Source organism: Procambarus clarkii, chromosome 6 (assembly GCF_040958095.1).
Source record: "Procambarus clarkii isolate CNS0578487 chromosome 6, FALCON_Pclarkii_2.0, whole genome shotgun sequence".
Taxonomy (NCBI): Eukaryota; Metazoa; Arthropoda; class Malacostraca; order Decapoda; family Cambaridae; genus Procambarus; species Procambarus clarkii.
Window position 1 is genome coordinate 43,056,285 of NC_091155.1, and position 24,071 is coordinate 43,080,355.

The 24,071-nt window shown below is 42.8% G+C and overlaps 1 protein-coding gene across 4 annotated transcripts in view; it reads left to right on the forward strand.

Moving 5' to 3' along the window:
- LOC123754105 (uncharacterized) overlaps positions 1 to 24,071 on the forward strand; it is a 183,726-nt gene that overhangs the window by 53,065 nt on the left and 106,590 nt on the right. For all 4 annotated transcript variants that reach the window (XM_069308867.1, XM_045736288.2, XM_045736289.2 and 1 more), the window contains exons 3-4: positions 16,895 to 17,078; positions 21,093 to 21,248. In XM_069308867.1, coding sequence (XP_069164968.1) covers positions 16,895 to 17,078; positions 21,093 to 21,248 — 340 coding nt within the window. The remainder of the gene's footprint in view (positions 1 to 16,894; positions 17,079 to 21,092; positions 21,249 to 24,071) is intronic.

Sequence of the window (24,071 nt, forward strand, 5' to 3'; positions counted from 1 at the left end):
TAAACGCTGAAAAATCAAAATTTTTGTTCTGAAGGAAAATAACTAGTTTTACGTTAATAAACCGCTCTAGCGATTAATATAGACACCCAGGACCTATAAATGCTTACTAAAAATTGAATTTTTATCAAAAAACTACGTTTTTACTCAATTGCTGGACTCTGCCAATTTTCCTGACTCCGAGGGAAAAAAATTTCTATCACCCCAAATATCACAAAACTCCTTTAATTCACAAAAATTTGGGTTTCTCGTTCCCAGATATAAATACGTTATTATTTAATACTGACGTTGTATACAGACCAATACTGACACATCGGGCGGTTTCAACACTCACTAATTCGAATTTTCGTCAAAATCAGAGATTTTCACCTCAAATGGACTCTGACAAAATTACGACACGATTTTCTCGAAAAATAACTAAATTCGGCAAAAATGTAATTATCACTGTTTAATGCTTTACGAACAGAATTACGTCCCTTGCGCGCACTAGAGAGTAATACTGGCCCCAGAATATACACGAAACATGAAAAATTAGAATTTCCGCCAAAAAGTCAGATTCTAGCCCAAGCTGGACTTAGAAAATTTTCCACCTACGTTTCTACTGAAAACAGAATTCTAAGTCTACAAACACAATTCTACCGTCTTACTGGTAAAAACTAGAAAATATCACTCGCATCGACTGGAGAATCCTAATGACGCCCAGATCATACACGTGACCCACGAATACAAATTAATTAGTTAACGAGTTTCCGACATCGACTTAGCCGAAAACTTATCCCAAAATACTTAGAAATATACCACGGACTCTATTAAGCATTTACACGCAACTTATTATCCCTTAAACTCCTTCACTTATCTATCGTGACCGACATATAGCCCTAAGTCCAGAGGATTAACTACACTCTAGCAACAACGCCTCTGACTTAGACTAATACAACAGGGAATAACAAACTTAATGTACGCACTTAGCCTAATATGCAAGAAAATGCTAAACACTTGGGAAAAATTTTAACCGGGGATTGAATTTAGGGGAAAAATTAATCTAGAACAACGCAAATAAACGGAAATTACTTTATAAATTTAAGTATACTTAATTAAAAAAATGCACTCGTCTTAATCTTATAATTGTTCCTACCGGCTCGCCGTACCACACCTAGCCTAGAGGCCACACCATCTAGGTTCCAACAGAGCGACACGCAGCTTTCAGCAACAATTATGACTAGGGACGACTCAACCTCCACTAAGTGTGCGATCACTTAGTTGTTGAATCGCTGCTAGGTAGGTTACTAGTCCGTCCCTCGGAGGCCGCAACGCCCTTCACGGATTACGTTTTTCCTAGCGTTTTGGGTCGTCTAATAACGCCCTCGGACTATCTACTGGCGTCCCACAGATATATCCGCCCCCGACAGCCCTCAAGGAACTGCTGTTGAGAGTATGGCGGCTCCCAACACCTCTGAATTAATTGCAATGGGTCGAGTATGGTACCCAGTCCAATCAACTCGGAGCGGTCTCCTTTTCAATAAATCTATTTTAACAGCCTAATCTTACTAACTAAACCTTAATCATATCAGCCCGCATGACCCAAGATTCGCCAATCCCCACTCAAACGCACTTGTGGGGCGCACTGCTAATCCTGGCCCGCGGCTGTCTCCTTAGCATCCGCGCACGTGTTCGAACGGCTAGACGCGTGAGCCTTTCAACAATTTCAAACAAAATTGTTGAAACCACCGCTGTGCACCATTGTAACACGGGTTAGGGTTTCTCTCTTTTTACTTCCTCTTTCTACTCCCTCTACCCGTATTCTTACTTTTATTTCTAAACCAAGGGACTCCAAAACTTTTACCAAAGCCAACTCCACGCCACGTGGTCCTAAGACGATTGACCGACTTAGGATTCTACACCCAGTATGACGTGACCTAAGCTCTGAACAAAACCCTAGAGTCACCTCTGCTGCCACCACCAGACCAGTAATACAAGAGCAATGATCGAGGTCTGGATCGATCACGCGAATTAATCAACCTAGGGGCTTGATCCCCACTATAAACGATGACCTTGAGTGTGGAATAAAGTACACGGTAATGATAATTCCGATTCGATGTTAGAATCGGCGCCCAATGCAACTCTGCCTCGTGTGGACCACGTGACCAGGACAAGTATACACATAAAACACATGGAAACAATAAAATGCAAATTAATAACAAATTTAATTTATTAAAAGAAAACTAAAACAAAATCTAAATATGTTCACTCCCTATCACTTTAACACTCCCTACTTGACCTGAGTGGCAAATGAGACTATTTCTATACTTAACAATAGCAACTATACCTTGGGCGACCACAGCTCTAGGTGTTGGGGCTGTTCTTGGGGAGAGGTAAGATGTTGACCTCTTATCCCAGCTGCTTCCGTGACCACACTGATCTTTTCCTTGTCTGGACTACCCCAGACAGAGTATTGTATTGTTCCGCATCGCTTACCCAGTTACTTTAGCAAGGTTAAGTTATAACAATTAAACTCTGTTGTACTTAATTGATCCAGACTGGTTGAATTATTTTACTGAATTAAATTACAAACATCTAACGGCAGAGCTGTTCCCGATCACAAAAATGGTTATTAAAACTTTGAGAAATAGTAGACCTGTCAACCCCTGATGACCTATGACCGCCGGTCACTCCGCTTTAAAAGTTAGATCTGATTCGTGACGTCACTGATGGTGACTTAAACTCAATAATTAGAATACTCTTGATATTGTATCCAGTACTATTATACAATACAATTTTAATACAAAATGAATAAAGGCTAATTTCTCTAAATTACTGAATACTATAGGATGATTCATTATACGCAGATATGAACAAAGCGTCGGTTATTTCCACCGCGAATTCCCCTGGGGGTCAGGTCACCATGCGGCTCAGCTTCCCATTCTCTTTTGTCGATAAACCACTCTGGATAATTCTTACAACAGCCTAGTTTGTTACATTGTAACTCGGGTTTGGTTCCTCTCTTTTTACTTCCTCTTTCTACTCCCTCTACCCGTATTCTTACTTTTATTTCTAAACCAAGGGACTCCAAAACTTTTACCAAAGCCAACTCCACGCCACGTGGTCCTAAGACGATTGACCGACTTAGGATTCTACACCCAGTATGACGTGACCTAAGCTCTGAACAAAACCCTAGAGTCACCTCTGCTGCCACCACCAGACCAGTAATACAAGAGCAATGATCGAGGTCTGGATCGATCACGCGAATTAATCAACCTAGGGGCTTGATCCCCACTATAAACGATGACCTTGAGTGTGGAATAAAGTACACGGTAATGATAATTCCGATTCGATGTTAGAATCGGCGCCCAATGCAACTCTGCCTCGTGTGGACCACGTGACCAGGACAAGTATACACATAAAACACATGGAAACAATAAAATGCAAATTAATAACAAATTTAATTTATTAAAAGAAAACTAAAACAAAATCTAAATATGTTCACTCCCTATCACTTTAACACTCCCTACTTGACCTGAGTGGCAAATGAGACTATTTCTATACTTAACAATAGCAACTATACCTTGGGCGACCACAGCTCTAGGTGTTGGGGCTGTTCTTGGGGAGAGGTAAGATGTTGACCTCTTATCCCAGCTGCTTCCGTGACCACACTGATCTTTTCCTTGTCTGGACTACCCCAGACAGAGTATTGTATTGTTCCGCATCGCTTACCCAGTTACTTTAGCAAGGTTGTTATAACAATTAAACTCTGTTGTACTTAATTGATCCAGACTGGTTGAATTATTTTACTGAATTAAATTACAAACATCTAACGGCAGAGCTGTTCCCGATCACAAAAATGGTTATTAAAACTTTGAGAAATAGTAGACCTGTCAACCCCTGATGACCTATGACCGCCGGTCACTCCGCTTTAAAAGTTAGATCTGATTCGTGACGTCACTGATGGTGACTTAAACTCAATAATTAGAATACTCTTGATATTGTATCCAGTACTATTATACAATACAATTTTAATACAAAATGAATAAAGGCTAATTTCTCTAAATTACTGAATACTATAGGATGATTCATTATACGCAGATATGAACAAAGCGTCGGTTATTTCCACCGCGAATTCCCCTGGGGGTCAGGTCACCATGCGGCTCAGCTTCCCATTCTCTTTTGTCGATAAACCACTCTGGATAATTCTTACAACAGCCTAGTTTGTTACATTGCGTGTCGCTTCTTGTGGGCTTTGGTAGTTCTCCCTCCTCTCCACCCAAGTTCAGGGTGTGTTGTTTTGGTAGTGGTTCGTCCAGTTTTGGTAGTAGTGCGGGTGTTGTGTGGTGTAGTACCTGTGTACCTGTTGATGATTTGTATTCCAGTCTTGTGGGTATCTCCCTTTCCCTCTGTAATCCTGCAGTAGTTCTATCTGACTGTTCCTTTATCTACTGTTTCTGCCTTCCTCTAAAAAATTTCGAGTAGTATAATATTGATCTTCCCATCTATAACGCTGTGTACCTCTCACATGGAATTCCGGACACTGAAGATTGTAACATTTTTTGTCCCTAATTGAAAATTGACATAATTTAGGATGGAAGTATCCGCACTCCGTTCCAAAATGGCATGTACCCCTCACCAACATGTTCCTGCATTTTTAAGGATGCAGAAAAGTGCATTTTGCACCTAATTTTCCATATTTGCATATTCCTTGTGCATAGAATTTGCAAATATTTTAAGTTTTTACTTTTTTTAGGATATTTATACCCGTGTCTGTCTTGTCTACCTCTTTATTAGAGCCATCTCCATCTTTTGTCCCAATTTTTTTTTATGCACTCATTCCCACTGTTGCTCTCATTGTTTATATTACCTGGCTCTGCAATATTGCTGCTGTTTTGTACCACAATAGTCTCCTCCTCCACACTACTGCTGCGGTTCTCTAAACTATCTGTTCCTGAGTTTTGGTCGTTATCCAATGTGTTCTCTTCACAGTCCACATGTATTATTGGTAGCTTTTCTGTGAATGATAATCTCTGTGACTCGGGAATCTTTGTTATCTGTTATGTTTTCCCATATTAACCTGTCCTTCTTGCAGACCCGGTATATTCCTTGACTGTGCATGCTCAAGATAATTCTGCACAGCTCAGGTGAAATCTTATGTTACAGGTACAACACTTGACGCCTACAGTACGTCTTTTAAATACATCCAAACACTCACTACACACTTCCATTGTCTGATGTATTTGTGCTTCACTATATGGATCACTTGTTGATTTCAGTAATTTTACTATTTACAATATTACATGAACAGTACAGTATATATTTATAATATTTTATGTACCTTGCCTTGAGGTGCTTCCGGGGCTTAGCGTCCCCGCGGCCCGGTCGTCGACCAGGCCACCAGGCTGTTGGACGCGGCTGCTCGCAGCCTGATGTACGAGTCACAGCCTGGTTGATCAGGTATCCTTTGGAGGTGCTTATCCAGTTCTCTCTTGAACACTGTGAGGGGTCGGCCAGTTATGTCCCTTATGTGTAGTGGAAGCGTGTTGAACAGTCTCGGACCTCTGATGTTGATAGAGTTCTCTCTCAGAGTACCAGTTGCACCTCTGTTTTTCAACGGGGGTATTCTGCACATCCTGCCATGTCTTCTGGTCTCATGTGATGTTATTTCTGTGTGCAGGTTTGGGACCAGCCCCTCTAATATTTTCCACGTGTAAATTATTATGTACCTCTCCCGCCTGCGCTCAAGGGAGTACAGTTTTAGGCTCTTTAGTCGGTCCCAATAGTTTAGATGTTTTACTGAGTGGATTCTAGCAGTAAAGGTTCTCTGCACGCTCTCCAGGTCAGTAATTTCTCCAGCTTTGAAAGGTGCTGTCATTGTGCAGCAGTACTCCACTCTAGAGAGCACAAGCGTTTTGAAAAGTATCATCATCGGTATAGCATCTCTAGTGTGAAAAGTTCTTGTTATCCAACCTGTCATTTTTCTTGCAGTTGTGACGGCTACTTTATTGTGTTCTTTAAAGGTAAGGTCTTCCGACATGAGTACACCCAGATCCTTTACATTGCCTTTTCGTTCTATGTTATGATTTGCCTGAGTTTTGTACGTGGTTTCCGTTTTTATATTTTCATTTTTTCCATAGCGCATGAGCTGGAACTTATCTTAATATTGTTACTTAATATTGTTACTTTGTTCAAACCTTATGGCCAGGTACTTGGCGTATCCTGTGTTGTCGGGGTGCGATGTACCGTTGACCTTTGTTTTCCCAGGATGGATGTCACAGTTTCCAGTTACTCAATTTATAACACTGATGTAAAGGGGGGTGGGGGGAAATAGCTCTCTTATCCATTAATCCAACCCCCAGTTAACTAACGAGGTCGGGGGGAAACAGCTCTCTCTAGTCCGTTATCCCGTCCCCAGTTAGCTAACTATTCTAGAGCACTCCCAGAGTTCCTAAGGCAACCTCTCTCGTTCAACACCTTGTAACCTAGGTATTCGACTACCTAGGTGCGGGGACTACAAGGCGCCGTAACTTGATCAGCTACCCGAAACCCTAGAGAGAACTCTAGAATACATTTCACTGCCACAAACGTATAAGAGAAAACAAAAGGAAAGAAATGAATAGTGAAGTAATTAGTGAGGGTTTGGGGGGAGAGGTAGAGAGGTGGGAGGAGCGAGGAGGGTCATTAGTTGAAAGTGAGAGTTTAGAGAGGGGTGGAGGGAGAGGTGTAGATAGGTAGAAGTAGAAGAGTAGGTAGTAGTAGAAGAAATGCTGCCACCATCCATTCAAGACCATTACATACAAGACAAGGAATGGAACTTGTCTGTATCACCATATTCTCAAAGATGTTATCAAGAGGTCATTATTAGTATGTTCCATTTGTATTATGTACCCAGTAACCACTGGGGCTTTCTCACCTCAACTCCAACTCTAGGGAACAAAGTTAAAGACAATTTAAATAATAAATTCATAATTATATTTCATATGAAGTACAGTATCATACTTTAAGAAATTCGAATGTTCAAGATTTATATGCAAAGTGAGTCATCAGCCAAGAATTTGAGAACCCTACAACTGTCTGCCCCTGATCATCACACAACATAGGTAAACACGACCAAGTCACCTTAATGTTCAACTCGCCAAGTGTCTGCCTATAGCTGGATAGAGGGGGAGGGGGGGGGGGGGGAGTCCGTAGTTGACAGAGACTGTCCCGCCTCACCGGCTGACAGCCTCCCTGGCTGGGCCGTCTTCTCTGCTCTGCTAGCTGGCTCCTGTTCTCCTCTGTCCCTATGCTCTGCTTTCCGAGTATATATTGGGGAACCTAGTAACTAACTCCGCCCACAAGTAGATAGCCTCAGGCACTCTACCAAGCCACTCCTTAAACGTTGGCATGTTTGAAGGCTAACAGGCTCCAATTATAAGATTAGCAGAAGCAAGGTGAAATTCGCATGATCTGACCTCAGGTCACTTGAGGTCATTAACGCTTAGAGGTGTGAGTCTCAGGCCGACCAAACTGGGGCCTTCTCAAATCCTTGTCTCTGACTCATATACTAAATATATTTTAAATAAACTAAACCAAACACTTTTACAGTGTTACACTGATTTATTATTTGCTTGTATTATTACAAGGAATTTTCTGCCTAATTTCCAGCTTGCAATGGTATTCACTCACTATATTACTAATTCTTAGATCCACATTTCTATATTACACTATATATTGTCCGTATATTATCACTGAGGGACGTGCCCAGGGTAGGCCTCATGGCTTGTGTAAACACAGCTAGCATGATGCTGTCTCTTGTCACTATTCTATATTTATAATATCCGATATTTCTAATATTCTATGCATGATTCTCCTACACTTCCAACTTGTATGTGTTGTGTTACCCGTTCCACTTCACTGTTCCACGTATCACTGTTCACTGTATTTCACATATCGCCTACACGCATGTATACAAAAAGCCTCGTGGCACTACTCCCACTTGGTCGGTCCCACGTTTATTCTCTATTTAACACATAGTTCCATTGTTAATTACTGTGTTCAACTTTCCAACAGGTCACTATGCACTTTGTGATGTCTGTAATCGGTAATCTACGGCTGTAGGCCTAAGAAATCCTGGTAAAAGTAAAGATTTGAACTGAGCGCACATGATGAGACTTTCCCCTTCCTCACTCCCTCCCTCATCTTATAACACTCCGGTACCAGTAACCCTCCCCCCACCTCTGGTTGGTGGTTTTCACATATTTTTGACATCCAGCCTCAGGGCTGACGGAATGGATAGCTGGCGATGGGGTCTGGGGATCCTCCCCTTCCCCCTCCCGGGGAGGGGGGGAGGAGCTATGCAGACAGCGGCGCGGTGACGATTGTGACGTCATGCTCATTTGCTCATTTTTCATTTGGGGAATTCTGTCCAATAGTTCAGCTTTTGGTAGCTATATTTTAGCCAGATACTGTAATTTGTTTTGGGGTACCTACCTTTTTAGATGTCTGACCCGGTCGATGGCAGACATAGAATGCTTTCAACCACACGGGGGTTTCTATAGGCCATTGCTTCTCATCCCTCTCTGAGGGGGGCCAGGTTCTGGCTTGTGGTCCCAGGTAGGCCTAAGAACTCCATTCGCTTCGACTGAAGCTAGGGTCTAATACATTCATATCAGCCCAGATAGCTTTGGGGAGCCTTCGGGTCTCGCCCCAAAAATGGTGTTTCATTACATTCAACGCTGGTTTTATGTTTAGAAAGCAAAAAAGCTGAAAAACAATGAAATTCTTTATAAAGAATTCAAGCACGTGTCACTAGGTGGGAGGCACTGATAAACTAAAGCGCGATTGTCTGTGCCACCAGGAACTATGTACTCGGTTGACCCATACGTGTATAAACAAACTCGTGAAGCGAGGTAAAGCTCGTAAACAGGTTCAAATTTTACAAAGAAATTGAGCTCGTAACCCGAAAAATTTGTAAAGAGGGACGTTCGTTACCCCAAGGTGCCACTGTATGTGCATATAAGGTCAAAAAGCCCTTAGCGCCACTCGCAGCAAACCACAAAATCTGCTGAGCGTTACCTGTGAGTGCTCACCCACCCCACACTAAAATGTGTGCGTCGGGTAAATATTGTCTCGTTTGTCTTAAAATATTTGTTAAAATTCTATTTCTTATCCGATCATTATGGGACTAGTTTTAAAATGCACGCCTTTAGATTGTGAACAATTTGATACCAGAATGAAGAACGTAGCATGAAACTTGAGGTGCAAAAACTGAACAGAGTATACACGTTTTAGGGTTGGTGTGTGGATTGGTTCTCGCTCATGGGTAACGCTTGGCTGATTTTCGGGTTTGCTGCGGGTGGCATGCCGGGCTTTCTGACTTTATATGCATATATCCCATTAGAGATTGATATTGTGAGCAATTTGCTACCAAAATGAATGATGTAACATGACAGTTGATGTGAGAATACTGAAAGAGAGTATGTAAATTTTTGTGTGGGGTGCACGCTCACTGGAATTACCAGGCCCACCTTGGGGTGGGCTGAGGGGCGCGCACGCCGGGGACGTGGGAGTGTTAACTAGTAAATAAGACACTAATGAGCTGATGACCACTGACACGTGTCAAGTTATTTAGATGAGATATAATTACTAGATATCATACCAGACCAACTAATAAACACCCAAGCACAACAAACAAAAAATACAACTTAACCGAGACACACTCCAGTCACCCAGACACTCCAATCTGTGACTGCCACTTCTCTCTCAGACTTGCTCACAAACATGTCTACACAAAAGTATGTAATGTCTTATACATTCTGGAAAAAATACATAAAATAATATTAATTTTCTTTCTGACAGGCATATCAATGAATGGCAATACCGAGTTGGTAACATTGGCACCCATACCATCGTTCTTGTAATTTACCTGTCTAATACTTGTCAACTCGTACAGCCGCCGTGCACCACTGTTCATTCTCGTATAACCTTACAATACACTCATAATTGTATGAAGATGCAAAAAATATAATACAGCACCTATGCAAAGAAATGCATATGTAAATTCTAATCATATATGACCAACTGAGGTGGGATGAATATATAATGAAGCATACATTAATAATAGTGAGAATCGGGTAATTACCTGGTTCTTAACACTGACCACCGAGTAAAATTAAGGGAATCAAAAGTAAACATCAGCGACAACATAAAACACAACACTCTTGGGCACCTTGCAGAGCAGAACCCATCCCCACAGAGCAAGGGACCATAGTGATCTCCACTGTTGCAGAGAACAAAACATTAGGGAGCAGTGGAGTGGATGAGGGAGCCAGGAGGAAAATGAGTGAGGCACAGAGCAAGGCTCTGCAGCAAACTCGTCTAGTACTGAACGAAGAGGAACAGACCAATCGGCTGGAGAAGCTCGCAGAGCACAGGGTCCCAAAATCTCGATCCAGAGCTGAAGTGGCTGAATCAAGACAAGTGTAAGGGAGGAAGAGTCAGTTCACTGAACTGAATCCCGGATAGCCAAAGAGAAATTGGTGAGACAAGCTGCTGAAAGGCTAGTGGAGTCTGCTGCACCCAATGGACCTTAGTGATGGAAAGGACAAGCCAAAGAAGACAGTGTAGAGCCTGGAACCAAAACCCAGGCTCCTGCCCAATTTCTTCAGCATCCTGTGAGAAACCAGGGCATGCTCCAATGCCAGCCAGAACCATTAATCTAAGAGAGTAGTAGCACCACCCTCTTCAAGGAGAGGGAAACCGACCAAAAGTCCAAAATGAGACCCAGCTAGGCCTGAACTCGTGACGAAAGCAACAGGGACTCCCACCAGGATTGGAAACTGGCGAGCCAGGAAAGAAACCAATCAGTTGTTGAGGTAGGCCACTATGCAAACCCTTGACAACCCAAGACAAGAACCATGAAACGGGGAGTCAATTAAAAGCAGAGTGGATGAACCCTAAAGCACAGGTGCTGCTGACAAAAATCGAGTGAGGCTGTAGACTGGGGAAAAAATGGTATAGGCCAAAAAATGTCTTTTGCCGTGAAAGGCACAAGCCAAATGGGTGCCTGTCAAGCCAGACCAAAAGTAATCATGCCAAAAGTCGGACAAATAACAAAGGGACACTAACCTGAGAAGTTATGAATGGACTGCAGGGCCATAGAGACCTGCTTGGGGACTTGGCTCCTAATAAGTAAGTGTAGATCCAGGGCCTACTGCACTTTTCAAGACCTGGCTGTTCCTGAGATCCAGCTTCAGGAAGCTATTGAGGGTCCAACAGGAAAGTGCATTTTATTAAATGCTTCATATTCGAAATTCTGTGCTTTACCGAGCATTCTCCAGTGTTCTTAAATTCCCGGGCCTCCCTTTTACCTTGGTGCCATGGTCCTGCCTCTTGAGAGGCTTGGCTTGTGTCTCGGAGGTCTGATGTGATTTCTTAAGGTTTGGCAGCTACCATTAATGCTTGAGAAGCTAATGAGGACTCTGCAGAAAAGAAAATTTCATTACATTCAACCCTTAATTTATTGGATCCCTTTTTAACACTATATTTAATGTCTTGCTGACATTAATTACAACTGCCCATTCTCATTTAATATGCCTATCTGTGCAACAATTTACATCCCATAATTTGATACGCTGATATTTGTTCCATGTTTTCTACATTCTTACTTAAATATTTCTGTAAATTAAATAATTTGTATTGTGCTTTCAATTTATCCATTTTATTTTAATACTGTACTACTGTTGTTTGTATAATATACCTTCAGGCTTACATTCCTTCTTGTTTCCAATGTTGCCTTCAAAATAGTGTTCTTGCTAAAAGTGCCTAGTTTCCTTAACCCTTAATCCTTAAAGTGCGCATCACGTGATATGACGTGTTGGACGTTGTTCCAGTCAACTGCGCATCACATCATATGACGTGTTGGACGTTGTTCCAGTCAACTGCGCATCACATCATATGACGTGTTGGACGTTGTTCCAGTCAACTGCGCATCATCATATGACGTGTTGGAGTACTATGCAAGATTCAAGCCCGCGGATACACGGGGTTCACCACACCTTCATCAGGGCTCTTGTAAACAGATGCCTTTTTAAAAAAAATTGTGGGCCAAACTCCCGGGTGTTATTGGCCTCAGTATTGAGTGAGCAACCAAGCCTGACGCACGCACCATGAGCTAACAGCACTGCTGTTTAGCTTGTGACCACAGCATCGCCTAAAAATGCCAAAATATACTTGTTCATGCTATTATGTAGCGATGATATTATTTCAGAAGACCCCTGACTGATAAAACTGACCAGGGTTCTGATAATAGCAGGATTGTGGCGATATTTAGCGCTGTGCGCCATGGAGGGAGGAGTAATGCTGTGGGAGGGAGGGTGGTGGCGATGTCTTCTGACTGTGTGTGGCCACCTTTTATTGACTGCACTCACCGTACCAGCTTAGTGGTTCTCTATGGTGAACACAAATGTAGATACTTATATATAACGTGTGTATGGAGGGTATAAACAGCAAGAGAAAATTGGGAGCTGCCATTTTGGTGAGGGCGGTAGCGTCGTCTGCACGACGCCACCGTGCAGACGACGGTGTTGTTTACTGGTTACCACGATGGTTTTTGGGCACCATACCAGTTTATTTGTACAAGTATGGTGAATAAAACAGGTAGATATTTATATATAATGTGTGTATATAGCGTAATAACACCACACAGTATTGTTGGAGGAGAAATATTAGTGTGCCTGGCCTTGAGGGCGGCAGCCATCAGCTGACTGTGTGAGGTCCTACGTCTTTGTGCCTTTACTTTACATATACCCCTAGCATGTTAAGGGTTAACGATTTTTACGATTTTTTTATTATTTTTTCCATGATCAGTGAACACAAATTAACAGGTTAGGAAGAAAAAATATATTTTTTTTTCTTCAAAATTACATGCGCCTGTGGGGAAGAAAGGATATTATACCCCTAGCATGTTAAGGGTTAACATGCTAGGGGTATAATATCCTTTTTTTCCCCACAGATGCATGTAATTTTGAAAAAAAAAAATATTTTTTCTTCCTAACCTGTTAATTTGTGTTCACTGATCATGGGAAAAATAATAAAAAAATCGTAAGTGGCATATATTGCCCGCTATAGGGCGGGGAAATCTGGCAAAAAAAAACAGGCGCTGACTCAGCGTGCGTCCCAGGCGGTCTGTTGATCGCCAGCTGTCAGGCCGGAGTTGCCACAGAGATAATTACCTAATTATTTCAATGTCTCCGATTGATTTTTCATAGTTTTTTCCTGTAATATTATTCAATAGTGTGTAGTTTGATATATTCATATAATAAAATGAGTGAATCATTGCTGTACTCAAAAATATGGTGTGCATATTGTTGATTCAATTATGTTCATCAATCAGTGAACAAATACTTTGTCGGTTATTACACTATAAGCACAGGTTATATATAAGTATCTGCATGTTTTGTTCACCATAACGAACCACTAAGTAGCTATTATGAGTAAAAAAGTAACGAGGAGTGACCGCCGTGTACCAGCCAGCCACTCATGCCCGCCCTCAAGTCACCTGACTCGCCCACATTCTCCTCCCACAATACTGTTTTTGCTTTTATTCACTATATACACAGATGCTATATACAAGTATCTACATTCGTGTTCACCATAACGAGCCACTAAGTTGGTATGCTGAGTGGCAGTGACAGGCAGTGGCAGCCCACCACTGGCTGCCACTCCCTCCCTCCCTCACCTCACCTGACTTGCCACCAATCTCCACCCATCATACTGTTTTTGCTTTTATATACTGACGTTATATATAAGTATTTACATGTTTTGTTCACCATAATTGTACATCTAAGCTTGTATGGTGAGTAAAGGCACAAAGACGTAGGACCTCACACAGTCAGCTGATGGCTGCCGCCCTCAAGGCCAGACGCACTAATATTTCTCCTCCAACAATACTGTTTGTGGTGTTATTACGCTATATACACACATTATATAAAAATATCTACCTGTTTTATTCACCATACTTGTACAAGTAAACTGGTACGGTGCCCAAAGACCATCGTGGTAACCAGTAAACAACACAGTCGTCTGCACAGTGGCGTCGTGCAGACGACGCTACCGCCCTCACCAAAATGGCGGCTCCCAACCTTCTCCTCTTGCTGTTTATATCCTCTATACACACGTTATATATAAGTATCTACATTTGTGTTCACCATAGCGAACCACTAAGCTGGTATGGTGAGTGCAGTCAATAAAAGGTGGCCACACACAGTCAGAAGACATCGCCACCACCCTCCCTCCCACAGAATTACTCCTCCCTCCAAGGCACACAGCGCTAAATATCACCACAATCCCGCTATTATCAGAACCCTGATCAGTTTTATCATAGTCAGGGGTCTTCTGTAATAATATCATCGCTACATAATAGCATGAACAAGTATATTTTGGCATTTTTAGGCGATGCTGTGTTCACAAGCTGAACAGCAGTGCTGTTAGCTCATGCTGCGTGCGTCAGGCTTGGTAGCTCACTCGATACTGAGGCCCCTAGCACCCGGGAGTTTGACCCACGATTAAAAAAAAAAAAATGGCGTCTGTTTACAAGAGCCCTGATGAAGGTGTGGTGAGCCTCGTGTATCCACGGGCCGTTTAAATCTTGCGTAGTACTCAAACACGTCATATGACGTGATGCGCACTTTAACACTTGGTGCACCCCGTTCACCACCCCTCAACTGTGCGATATGGGACCCAGGGTGTCACGGGAGCGCGCGTAAATTCTGAAAAGTGTATACTCTCTTCAACTTTGTCACCTTAATTCTCGTCCTATGAGATTAAATTTGGTATCATTGTGTTCGCAATAGAATTCTCTACAGCACTAAATGCATATAAACTCCAAAAGCCCGGCTAATTACCCGCAGCAAACAGAGAAAGTGCGAACGATTTACCCAGGAGCGCGCAAACGCGATAAAATGTTTTCACTATTTTCACTCTGGTCACCTCAATTTTTATCCTAAGTCTTTCATTTTGGTCTCAATGGGTTCGCAATAGAATTCTCTAGAGGAACATTAGCATATAAAATAAAAAACCTGGTCACGCTCCAACTGCCGACGAGTTGAAGACGGGCCACGTGTTAGCCGCGAGTGAGTGCTCAGACGCCTTCCAGCTACACTCCCAATTCCCGCCCTTTTCAAGCCTTTCTTTCGCAATTTTCTTCCTGGAAGGGCCTTGTTCATGATCACTATCCATCGTGGAGTAAGCGTAGATAGTTTCTAAAGCCGCAGTAAGAAATATAGCCACGGAAAATAGCCGAAATGTTCACACGTTTGAGATGCGAGGGGAGGCGACATTGGTCACAACAGTGGAGCGAAAACAAATGGCCCACGGCATGTGCCAAGCTGCCTGAGGGCCACGAGGCTCAACAAAGAAAATGGGAAGACATCGGCGCCTATTTTAAAACCAGTCCCCAAAAAATCGGATAAAAACCTGATTTTTGGCGATTATTTAAAGTGGATGACGCAATGCTGCGTCATCCCCGGAGTTACCGCCAGTAAACGGATGACGCAATGCTGCGTCATGCCCGGGCAAAAGTGTTAAGGGTTAATTTTGGCAAAGTATTTTTCCCCAACTTTCTGCCAAAATACACCTGAAACCACAATCATCTAACAGTTCAAAGCCCTGAGAAATGATCTCTTGTGCGTCTCCTACAACTGCCATCCCTACCTCTACCTTGCGGTGGTTCTTGGCCCCTTATCCACCCCTTGCCCCTTATCCACCCCTTGCCCCTAGATAGATTCAGCCAGTGTCTTGCATATGGCATACCTGACAAGTTATGGTGTGTATATTTTGTATATTGTCAAATGTGCCGTTATTTTATTTGCCTCGCAATACAAGTTAGAGCGAGTCGAATCCACTACTCTCGATATCCACTCGGGGCCAACTCCTCATCTGGGCATCATACCACACAAGACCTGCTTCTTCCCTATAACTGGCAAGCTTATCCTTACTATTACATTTTCTTATCATAACCCCCCTGCATTGAGGAAGATAATAGGTTGATTCACATTACCTCTCAAGATTGCCATCCTATTGACTATCACTCATCCCAATCTCTGGGAGGAAACACCAACATCCTATTTTACCTGTCCTTGTATAATGCCTAACCCTTGTAACTTACCCAAGTCACCAACTATTGAAATTCTTATTTTTCATGTCAATATTTATCATAATACCTTGGTCCTTATTCATATTGGTTCTTGTTAATTTCATCATGCGTCATTTGTCAGAGAGGCAGTGATAGGGGTAATCAAATATGTCACATTTCTCATCACGTGTAACATTACATTAGTACCTTAAGCATTACAGTTAGTACAGTACAGTACAGTATTTTTATTTTAGAATTAACTGTGGGGAAGTTGATCAGCACCCGCTGGGTGCATTGATCTATCAATTCCACAGCATATTTGGTTTGAATCCTGCATTAATGTATCGACAGCATAACAATCAAAGAGCTTCACATAGCTGAAGACCATTTGACTTTGTGTTGATCTTGTCCTCTTTCAGTCATTACAGAATATATTATGTGGTCAGACTGTAGCACTTGCAGGAGGCTCCATATCTGCTTGATGGGGTTCTGGGAGGAGTTCTACTTCCCAAGCCCAGCCCGAGGCTAGGCTTGACTTCTGAGAGTTTGGTCCACCAGGCTGTTGCTTGGAGCGGCCCGCAGGCCCACATATCCACCCGGTTGGTCCGGCACTCCTTGAAGAAAACTATCTAGGTTTCTCTTGAAGATGTCCACAGTTCTTCCAGCAATATTTCTTACACTATTACCCTGTACTATTACTGTATCTTATACCTTTACTTTCCATGTTTATTGCTTTAGGAAATTGGAAACTATTAAATTTGCTTGAGATGACTCAAATAGTAAAGGGTGAGGTTTTTGCAGGTGTGTTGGTATCAATGGTGACCAGGCACAGTTCCAGCTGTTGATAGAAGAGCTCCTCAAGAATAAAGAATATCCCAAGAGAGAAGAGTACAACAAGAGACAGAAACGACTGGAGATCAGGAAGAAATTTATCGAGGGAATGTCTGTTGAGGAATTCTTGGAATACTTTCAGGACCCTGAAAAGGTAATTTTAATTTACAGTATATAACACCTTTGTAATTATAAAAGGATGTAGCCAAAATTGATTAAATCATTTATTGGGGTTTTGTTCCTTGAAGCTACCATACACTAAGATAGTACCATCTACTACCTCTGCTTTTCTGTCCTGGGTGGTGGACCTAGATTAGAGCTCTGGGGTCCCCTGCTGCGGTTCTCATTGCTTGGGGGAAGGAGGGCTACCTTGAGATGATTTCGGGGCTTAGTGTCCTGTGGCCCGGTCCTCGACCAGGCCTCCTCATTGCTGGACTGGTCAATCAGGATGTTGGCTGCAGCTGCTTGCAGCCTGTTGTATGAGTCACAGCCTGGCTGATCAGGTATCCTTTGGAGGTGCTTATCAAGTTCCCCACCTCCTTTTATAAAGGGAGGGGGGGTGGGGGGTCGCGTCGGTTTGGGCCCCTTGGGTTCCATTTGACCTTTCGTTAGCTTTCGTGTCCTTTGTGATGGGTATTTCCATGCTGGGATGAGGGGTTTCTTCTCCCTCTTTCCTTGTGTGTGTGTGGCTTCTTCTCCCTTGGTTCATATCCGTGGGCCTTTGGGTTCTTTGGACTGGTCCTGCGGAGATTTTTCCTCTCGGATTCTGATGGTGGTGACTCGAGAGGCCTTTGTGTGTACCTCCTGTGTGCTGTGTTTTTTGGTTCAGTTCCGGATCTGTTTTCTTGGATTCGGTTCTTCCTCCCCTTTTGTGGGCATTCCGAAGTTCCAGGGTATTCCTGGCTAGAGGACTGTTTTTTGTTAACTTTTGGGACATGGCACTGGTTTTGCGGTCCTGCATGCTCGAGTGGTGGGAGGTGTCCCACGTGTGGCAGGTTTTGGGGGGTTTTGCATCCATTCCTGTGTGTTTTCCCTCTAGCTCTTCAGTGCAGTTTTTTATTGTGTAGCTTCTGCTCCTTACAGTACTTCCATCGGCTCTCTTGGTGGCAGTTGCCCTTCTTGCCGTTCACCCTTTGTTTCTGTTGAGCATTTCTGTGCCTCTAACACGGCAAGCCTTGTTAGCCTGGTCTTTAGACATGGCATGGTTTCTGGCTCTAACTTCGTCTCCCTTTCGTTTGTTCGCTCCGAGCTACTTCTCAGGGTTTTGTCTGAGACGGCTGTTATTACAGTCTTCTTGCTGTTTTGTTGGGTGTTTGTGGGGGTTGGTTTTGCTTGCTAGTGGTTGATTTGGCCGGGGCCTCTCCTGTATTCACCTAGTTGTGCTTACAGGGATTAAGCTTTGGCTCTTTGGTCCCACCTCTCAACTGTCAGTATACTGGTGTATAGATTCCTGAGCTTCTTGAGCTCTATCATATCTACATTTGAAAGTATGTATGTAGTCAGTCTCCACCACATCACTTCCTAATGCATTCCATTTATTAACTACTCTGACACTGAAAAAGTTCTTTCTAATGTGTGTGTCGGTAACTCATTTGGGTACTCGGCTTTCACCTGTGTCCCTTTTGCATGTACCACCCATGGTAAATAATCCATCTTTGTCTATCCTGTCAATTCCCATGAGAATATTGTATGTGGAAATCGTGTCACCCCGAGCTCTTCTGTCTTCCAGCGATGTGAGGTACAGTTCACACAGCCTTTCCTTGTAATGTGTGCCTCTTGGTTCTGGGACTAGCCTAATGGCATACCTCTGAACCTTTTCCAGCTTTTTGTGCTTGACAAGGTTTGGGCTCCATGCTGGGGCTGCATACTCCAGGATTAGCTTTACATTTGTAGTATACAAAGTTCTGAAGGATTCCTTACACAGATTTCTGAAGACAGTTTTGATGTTAGCCAGCCTCGCATACGCCACCGATGTTATTCATTTGATGTGTGTTTCAGGAGACAGGTTTAGCACAATGCCACGAGGGTGTTGGGCCTGACCCTGAGAGGTCAGAGCACCAGGGTGTTGGGCTGTAGGAGTCTTTGACTCCTCTGTTAGAGCCCTTGGTCGGGGGACATTTTGATTGGTTTTGCTTGGGTTCTTAAAAATTATAAAGTGCTCTCATCACCTTAGGTAATTTACTCACACCCTTGTTGTATGGCATTCCTTTTGAGCACTTGTGAGCTGACTATGCCCCTAGGCTGCCTTCAGCATCTGTGTATTAATTTTGGCAAGTGGCCCCTGGACCCCTATTGATTTCTTCAAAAAGTGTTTTCCTTCAGGAGCCAGCAAGTTCGTGGCAGTCTTGAGTGTGTTTCAGCATTGTCTATCCCTCGGACACTGCACTCACTGGCGAGAGCGATAGATCTCCAATGTTGGTGTTGCATTACTTTGACCATTCCATACTATCTTTGTTCTACCACTTGTGGGATGGTTTGATTCCTTCCATCCTGGAGTCTGTGACTTTCGTCATCCTATTATATATAGGTTATGAAATGGTTCTGTCCCCAGGGGGTGGTGTGTCTGCCCTGAGGATGGGTGTCCTGCATCTCTACTTTCATCTCCTTTGTGTTATCTTCCTTTCCTCCCAACACCCCATCTTCTCCTGTCTTGCCTGGGGCTGTTATTATGGGGTCGTGTGTTTGTTTACTGTACATGCATACGTCATCACTTTGGTCGCTCTTTTAATTAATTTTTTCCTATTCTGGGTAGACATTTCTTACTCTTCTACCCCTCCCCACCATTATTAACAAGATCACAATGACTCATTTTCATCAGATTCAGATTTTGTAGTAATGAATGTGCTCCAACTAGCAACTGTGTGTGTATGTGCACGAGTGTATGTGCACGAGTGTATGTGCACGAGTGCAGCACGGCTTCGTGTCAGGTTACCTCAAACCCGTCACTACAAGTACCCTTGCTGGTATAGAAGATTGGTTCATCTTCTGAGGAATAACATTCTGGATGCCATGATCAATGAACCTTGCATAAACGTTATTTTCATAAAATGTTGTATTTTCTGGTACAAAATTTGCTCCCCCTGACAAACCCCTGTATATTTCTCTCTACAGTTACAGTAACTTGAACAATGATCACAAATACCTTCATTGATCATCTCTAGCACTACAATCAGTACAGAACTCAATATCACCATTCTTATCACATTTAGTATCTTGTGTAAGCAAATTTGTAAATTGCCACCACACACTACCCTGCCCTATAAATACCAACATATGGTCATCACTGAATACCACCACCGTCTCATTTTTTGCGAGAATCGGATATTCTAGCAACTAATGTTCTAATTGACAACTCAACGTGTACATGTCGTCAGTGCTGTAACATGTCGGTCACTGTTCTCCACACGACCTCACTCGTTAGTCTCACTTCCCTTGGTGTTAGACCAGCCCATTTCATATACATGAGCAATAATATTGAAGTAAACCATTTGTAATATACTCCTCATTATTACCAAGACCTCCCAGGTCTATCAAAGACTTGCAGTTATGCATGGTGTGAATGGTCCCTAGTGTGGTCGCACTGCACAGTCAGAGGTAAGGTCTAGCCTCGGACATTGCTCAGATAATATGACTAAGGCACACGAAGGAACCAAAGGCTCTTGATTTTGTTCAATATGGCAAATGATCGCCAGAGGTATCTAGGGGTGAAGGTTCCAATGGGACATGATCCACACAGATTCATTGCGACATTCAAATGTTGTGAGGATTAATTGTTAATAGTTTGTAGTCTGATTCCAAGTACTGTAGTATTTTAATTTAAGTAAATAAATTTATTTGATATTCATTTGAATATTATTCATTGTGTTATTAGGTAAGAAGCTCAGGGAAACGTGTGTGCTTCAATGCGTGTGTCATGGCCTAGATGTGAACGTGATCATTATTCCCTTGTGCATGAAACACATTTTTCTTAAGATTATCACAACCAAGAGATAAATTTATTTGTAATTCTCTGGTTATCATTTATCCATTACAGCTCGATAACCAGTATTAAGTTGACCTGGTCAACTTAATACTGGTCAACTTACTGTAGCCACATTATTGTGACTCATCGCCTGCACCAATATTAAGTAATTGACAGTAGTATTTTACAATTCTATTATTTTAACAGGTATTTTGTGATACGGAAAAAACGATGAATCCTACATACATGGATAATGCTCGTGCTCAACTGAAGCGAGATTTGCCATACCACCTCATCAGGGATATTGATAATGAGCTCAGGAAACACAACTACCACTACTTGCCTTCACTCAGAGCTCTGCAGGTAAAGTAATCTCTCCAGGTGTTTATATAGGCATGTTCATGCTGTCATACTATGAACACACCTTGCATCCTCTAGCTACACATAGCTGATTGCACTGTGTCTCTGTCTTTGTGTCTGTGTGTGTGTGTGTGTGTGTCTGTCTCTGTCTGTCTATATCTCTATGTCTCTCTCTCTATCTCTTTCTCGCTTTTTTTTTATTTTTAAACTATGACACAGGTTCGTAAGGACTGTCAAATGAGGTACCTAGTGAAACTGCAAGCAAGAGCCGTTATCCTACCTCAGCTCGTCTGAAGCCTGCTCCTAGAGACCCATTTATTTCATGAGCCTATTATATGCATCAATAGGAATGAACTTTATTCATTAACAACATCAGGTAACAATCATATAAGGAACAGGATGAGCCTGTAGCTGACTGTGCCAGAGCCTTCATGTGTGGTCAGTTCGCCTGATCTCCCAGGTATAGGTAATCAGAAGCACTGTACAGTAACTGACTGGAAGAGTGTTACTAGCGGAGTACCACGGGGTTCAGTTCTTGGACCAGGAATGTTCGTCGTCTACTTGAATGATCTACCAGGAGGAATAGAGAATTATATGGACATGTTTACGGGTGATGCTGAGATACTGGGGAAGAGTGATGTTGTCGTGCCCTTCAGATTGATCTAGATTAACTAGGTGCTTGGAGTGACATGTGGTAAATGGAATTCAATGTGAATAAATGCCATGTTATGGAATGTGGAATCAGATAAAATAGACCACACTCGACTTAAAAATGATATGGAAAGGAATTGAATAACTCATAAACAACAAGATCTAGGGGTGATTTTGAATAGTAAACCTTCACCAGAGGAACACAATAACATTGTGAGAGGAGCCTCCGTATGCATAGCTTTCCAACTTCAGACTTGCTTTTAATTACATAGATGATGAAATACTGAAGAAACTGTTCGTGACTTTTTTGAGGCCAAATTTGGAATATGCAGGAGTTGTATGGTGCTCATATCTCAGGAAGCACATAAATAAACTGGAAAAGTTGCAAAGGCATGCAACAAAATGGCTTCCGGAATTGAAAATCTTGAGTTACAAGGAGAGACTAGAGGCGTTAAACATGGCAAAACTATGTAACAAGAGAGCAGTACATAAAGACATAATGACAGAACAGCCACAGGGGCGCGGTGCCAGACAGTTGGTGCAACACTATGGAACATTCACACCTCAGAGAAGCTAAACATGGGATAGGTCAACTTTGGTCAATGGTGATGTGGTCACGAGGTTGTCAGTTATGATGCCGTCATCTTGAGGTTATCTTGAGATGATTTCGGGGTTTTAGTGTCCCTGCGGCCCGGTCCTCGACCAGGCCTCCACCCCCAGGAAGCAGCCTGTGACAACTGACTAACACCCAGGTACCTATTTTACTGCTAGGTAACAGGGGCATAGGGTGAAAGAAACTCTGCCCATTGTTTCTCGCCGGCTCCTGGCATCGAACCCAGGACCACAGGATCACAAGTCCAGTGTGCTGTCCGCTCGGCCGACCGGCTCCCCCGGTCATGCTAATCTACGATGATTAACTCTTTCATGTCAAAAGCAAGTTGAAGACCTTGCACGCCTCGTTCAGCAGGATGAAGAGTTGGTGGAAGTGTGGGTCGTGGCTCTGGGAAGGACAGTGTCTTGAGGTCACGTTGAACAACTGGTGTAGGTAGATACAGCTCTCTTGTGCCCAGCACATCCCTCTGAAATATAGATTCCCTCTGAAATAAAGGGAATACAAAGAAAATATATGGCATACATAGACGTGATAATGCACCTAAATTATTGGCATTGTCTCGAAGCTCTTCAAATGTACTCGCTAGAAAGGAGACGAGAGAGATATCAAATAATATACATGTGGAAAATACTGGAGGGCAAAGTACCAAATCTACACAGTAAAATAGCAACATACAGTACTGGAGTGAACGATATGGAAGAAAATGCAATAGAATCAGTGAAGAACAGAGGTGCCATAGGCACAATTGGTGAACACTGTATAAATCAGAGGTTCACGGTTGTTCAACATCCTCCCAGTGAGCATAAGAAATATTGCCGGAACAACCGTACTCACCCAGTTGAACTCGCCTAGTTGTGCTTGCGGGGGTTGAGCTCTGGCTCTTTGGTCCTGCCTCTCAACTGTCAATCAACTAATGTATAGGTTCCCTGAGCCTATTATGCTCTGTCATATCTACACTTGAAACTGTGTATGGAGTCTGCCTCCACCACATCACTTCTTAAGTGTCAACTACTGACACCAAACAGAAAAATTTATATCATCTCTATGGTTCATTTGGGCACTCAATTTCCACCTGTGTTCCCTAGTGCATGTGTCCCTTGAGTTAAATAGTCTTGTCTTTATCTACCCTATCAATTCCTTTGAGAATCTTTTATGTGGTGATCATGTCTCCCCTAACTCTTCTGTCTTCCAGCGATGTGAGGTTTAATTCCCGTAGTGTCTCCTCGTAGCTCATACCCCTCGGTTTGGGTACTAGTCTGGTGGCAAACCTTTGAACTTTTTCTAGTTTAGTCTAAGCTTGACTAGATATGGACTCCATGCTGGAGCTGCATACTCTAGGTGCAGATAAAAGTCACTAATGTGGCTGAAAAATGTTGACCAAACAACACTAGAAATTGAAGAGATGACAACGTTTTGGTCCGTCCTGGACTATTATCAAGTCGATTGCCTCCCAATCTATCTTCCCTTGGTTAAAGTCTCCCATGATTAGTAGTCCGAATCTGTTCCTGCTAGCGACAGAAGCTGCTCTCTCGTATATTAATGGTGGCCATGTGTGTACCCTT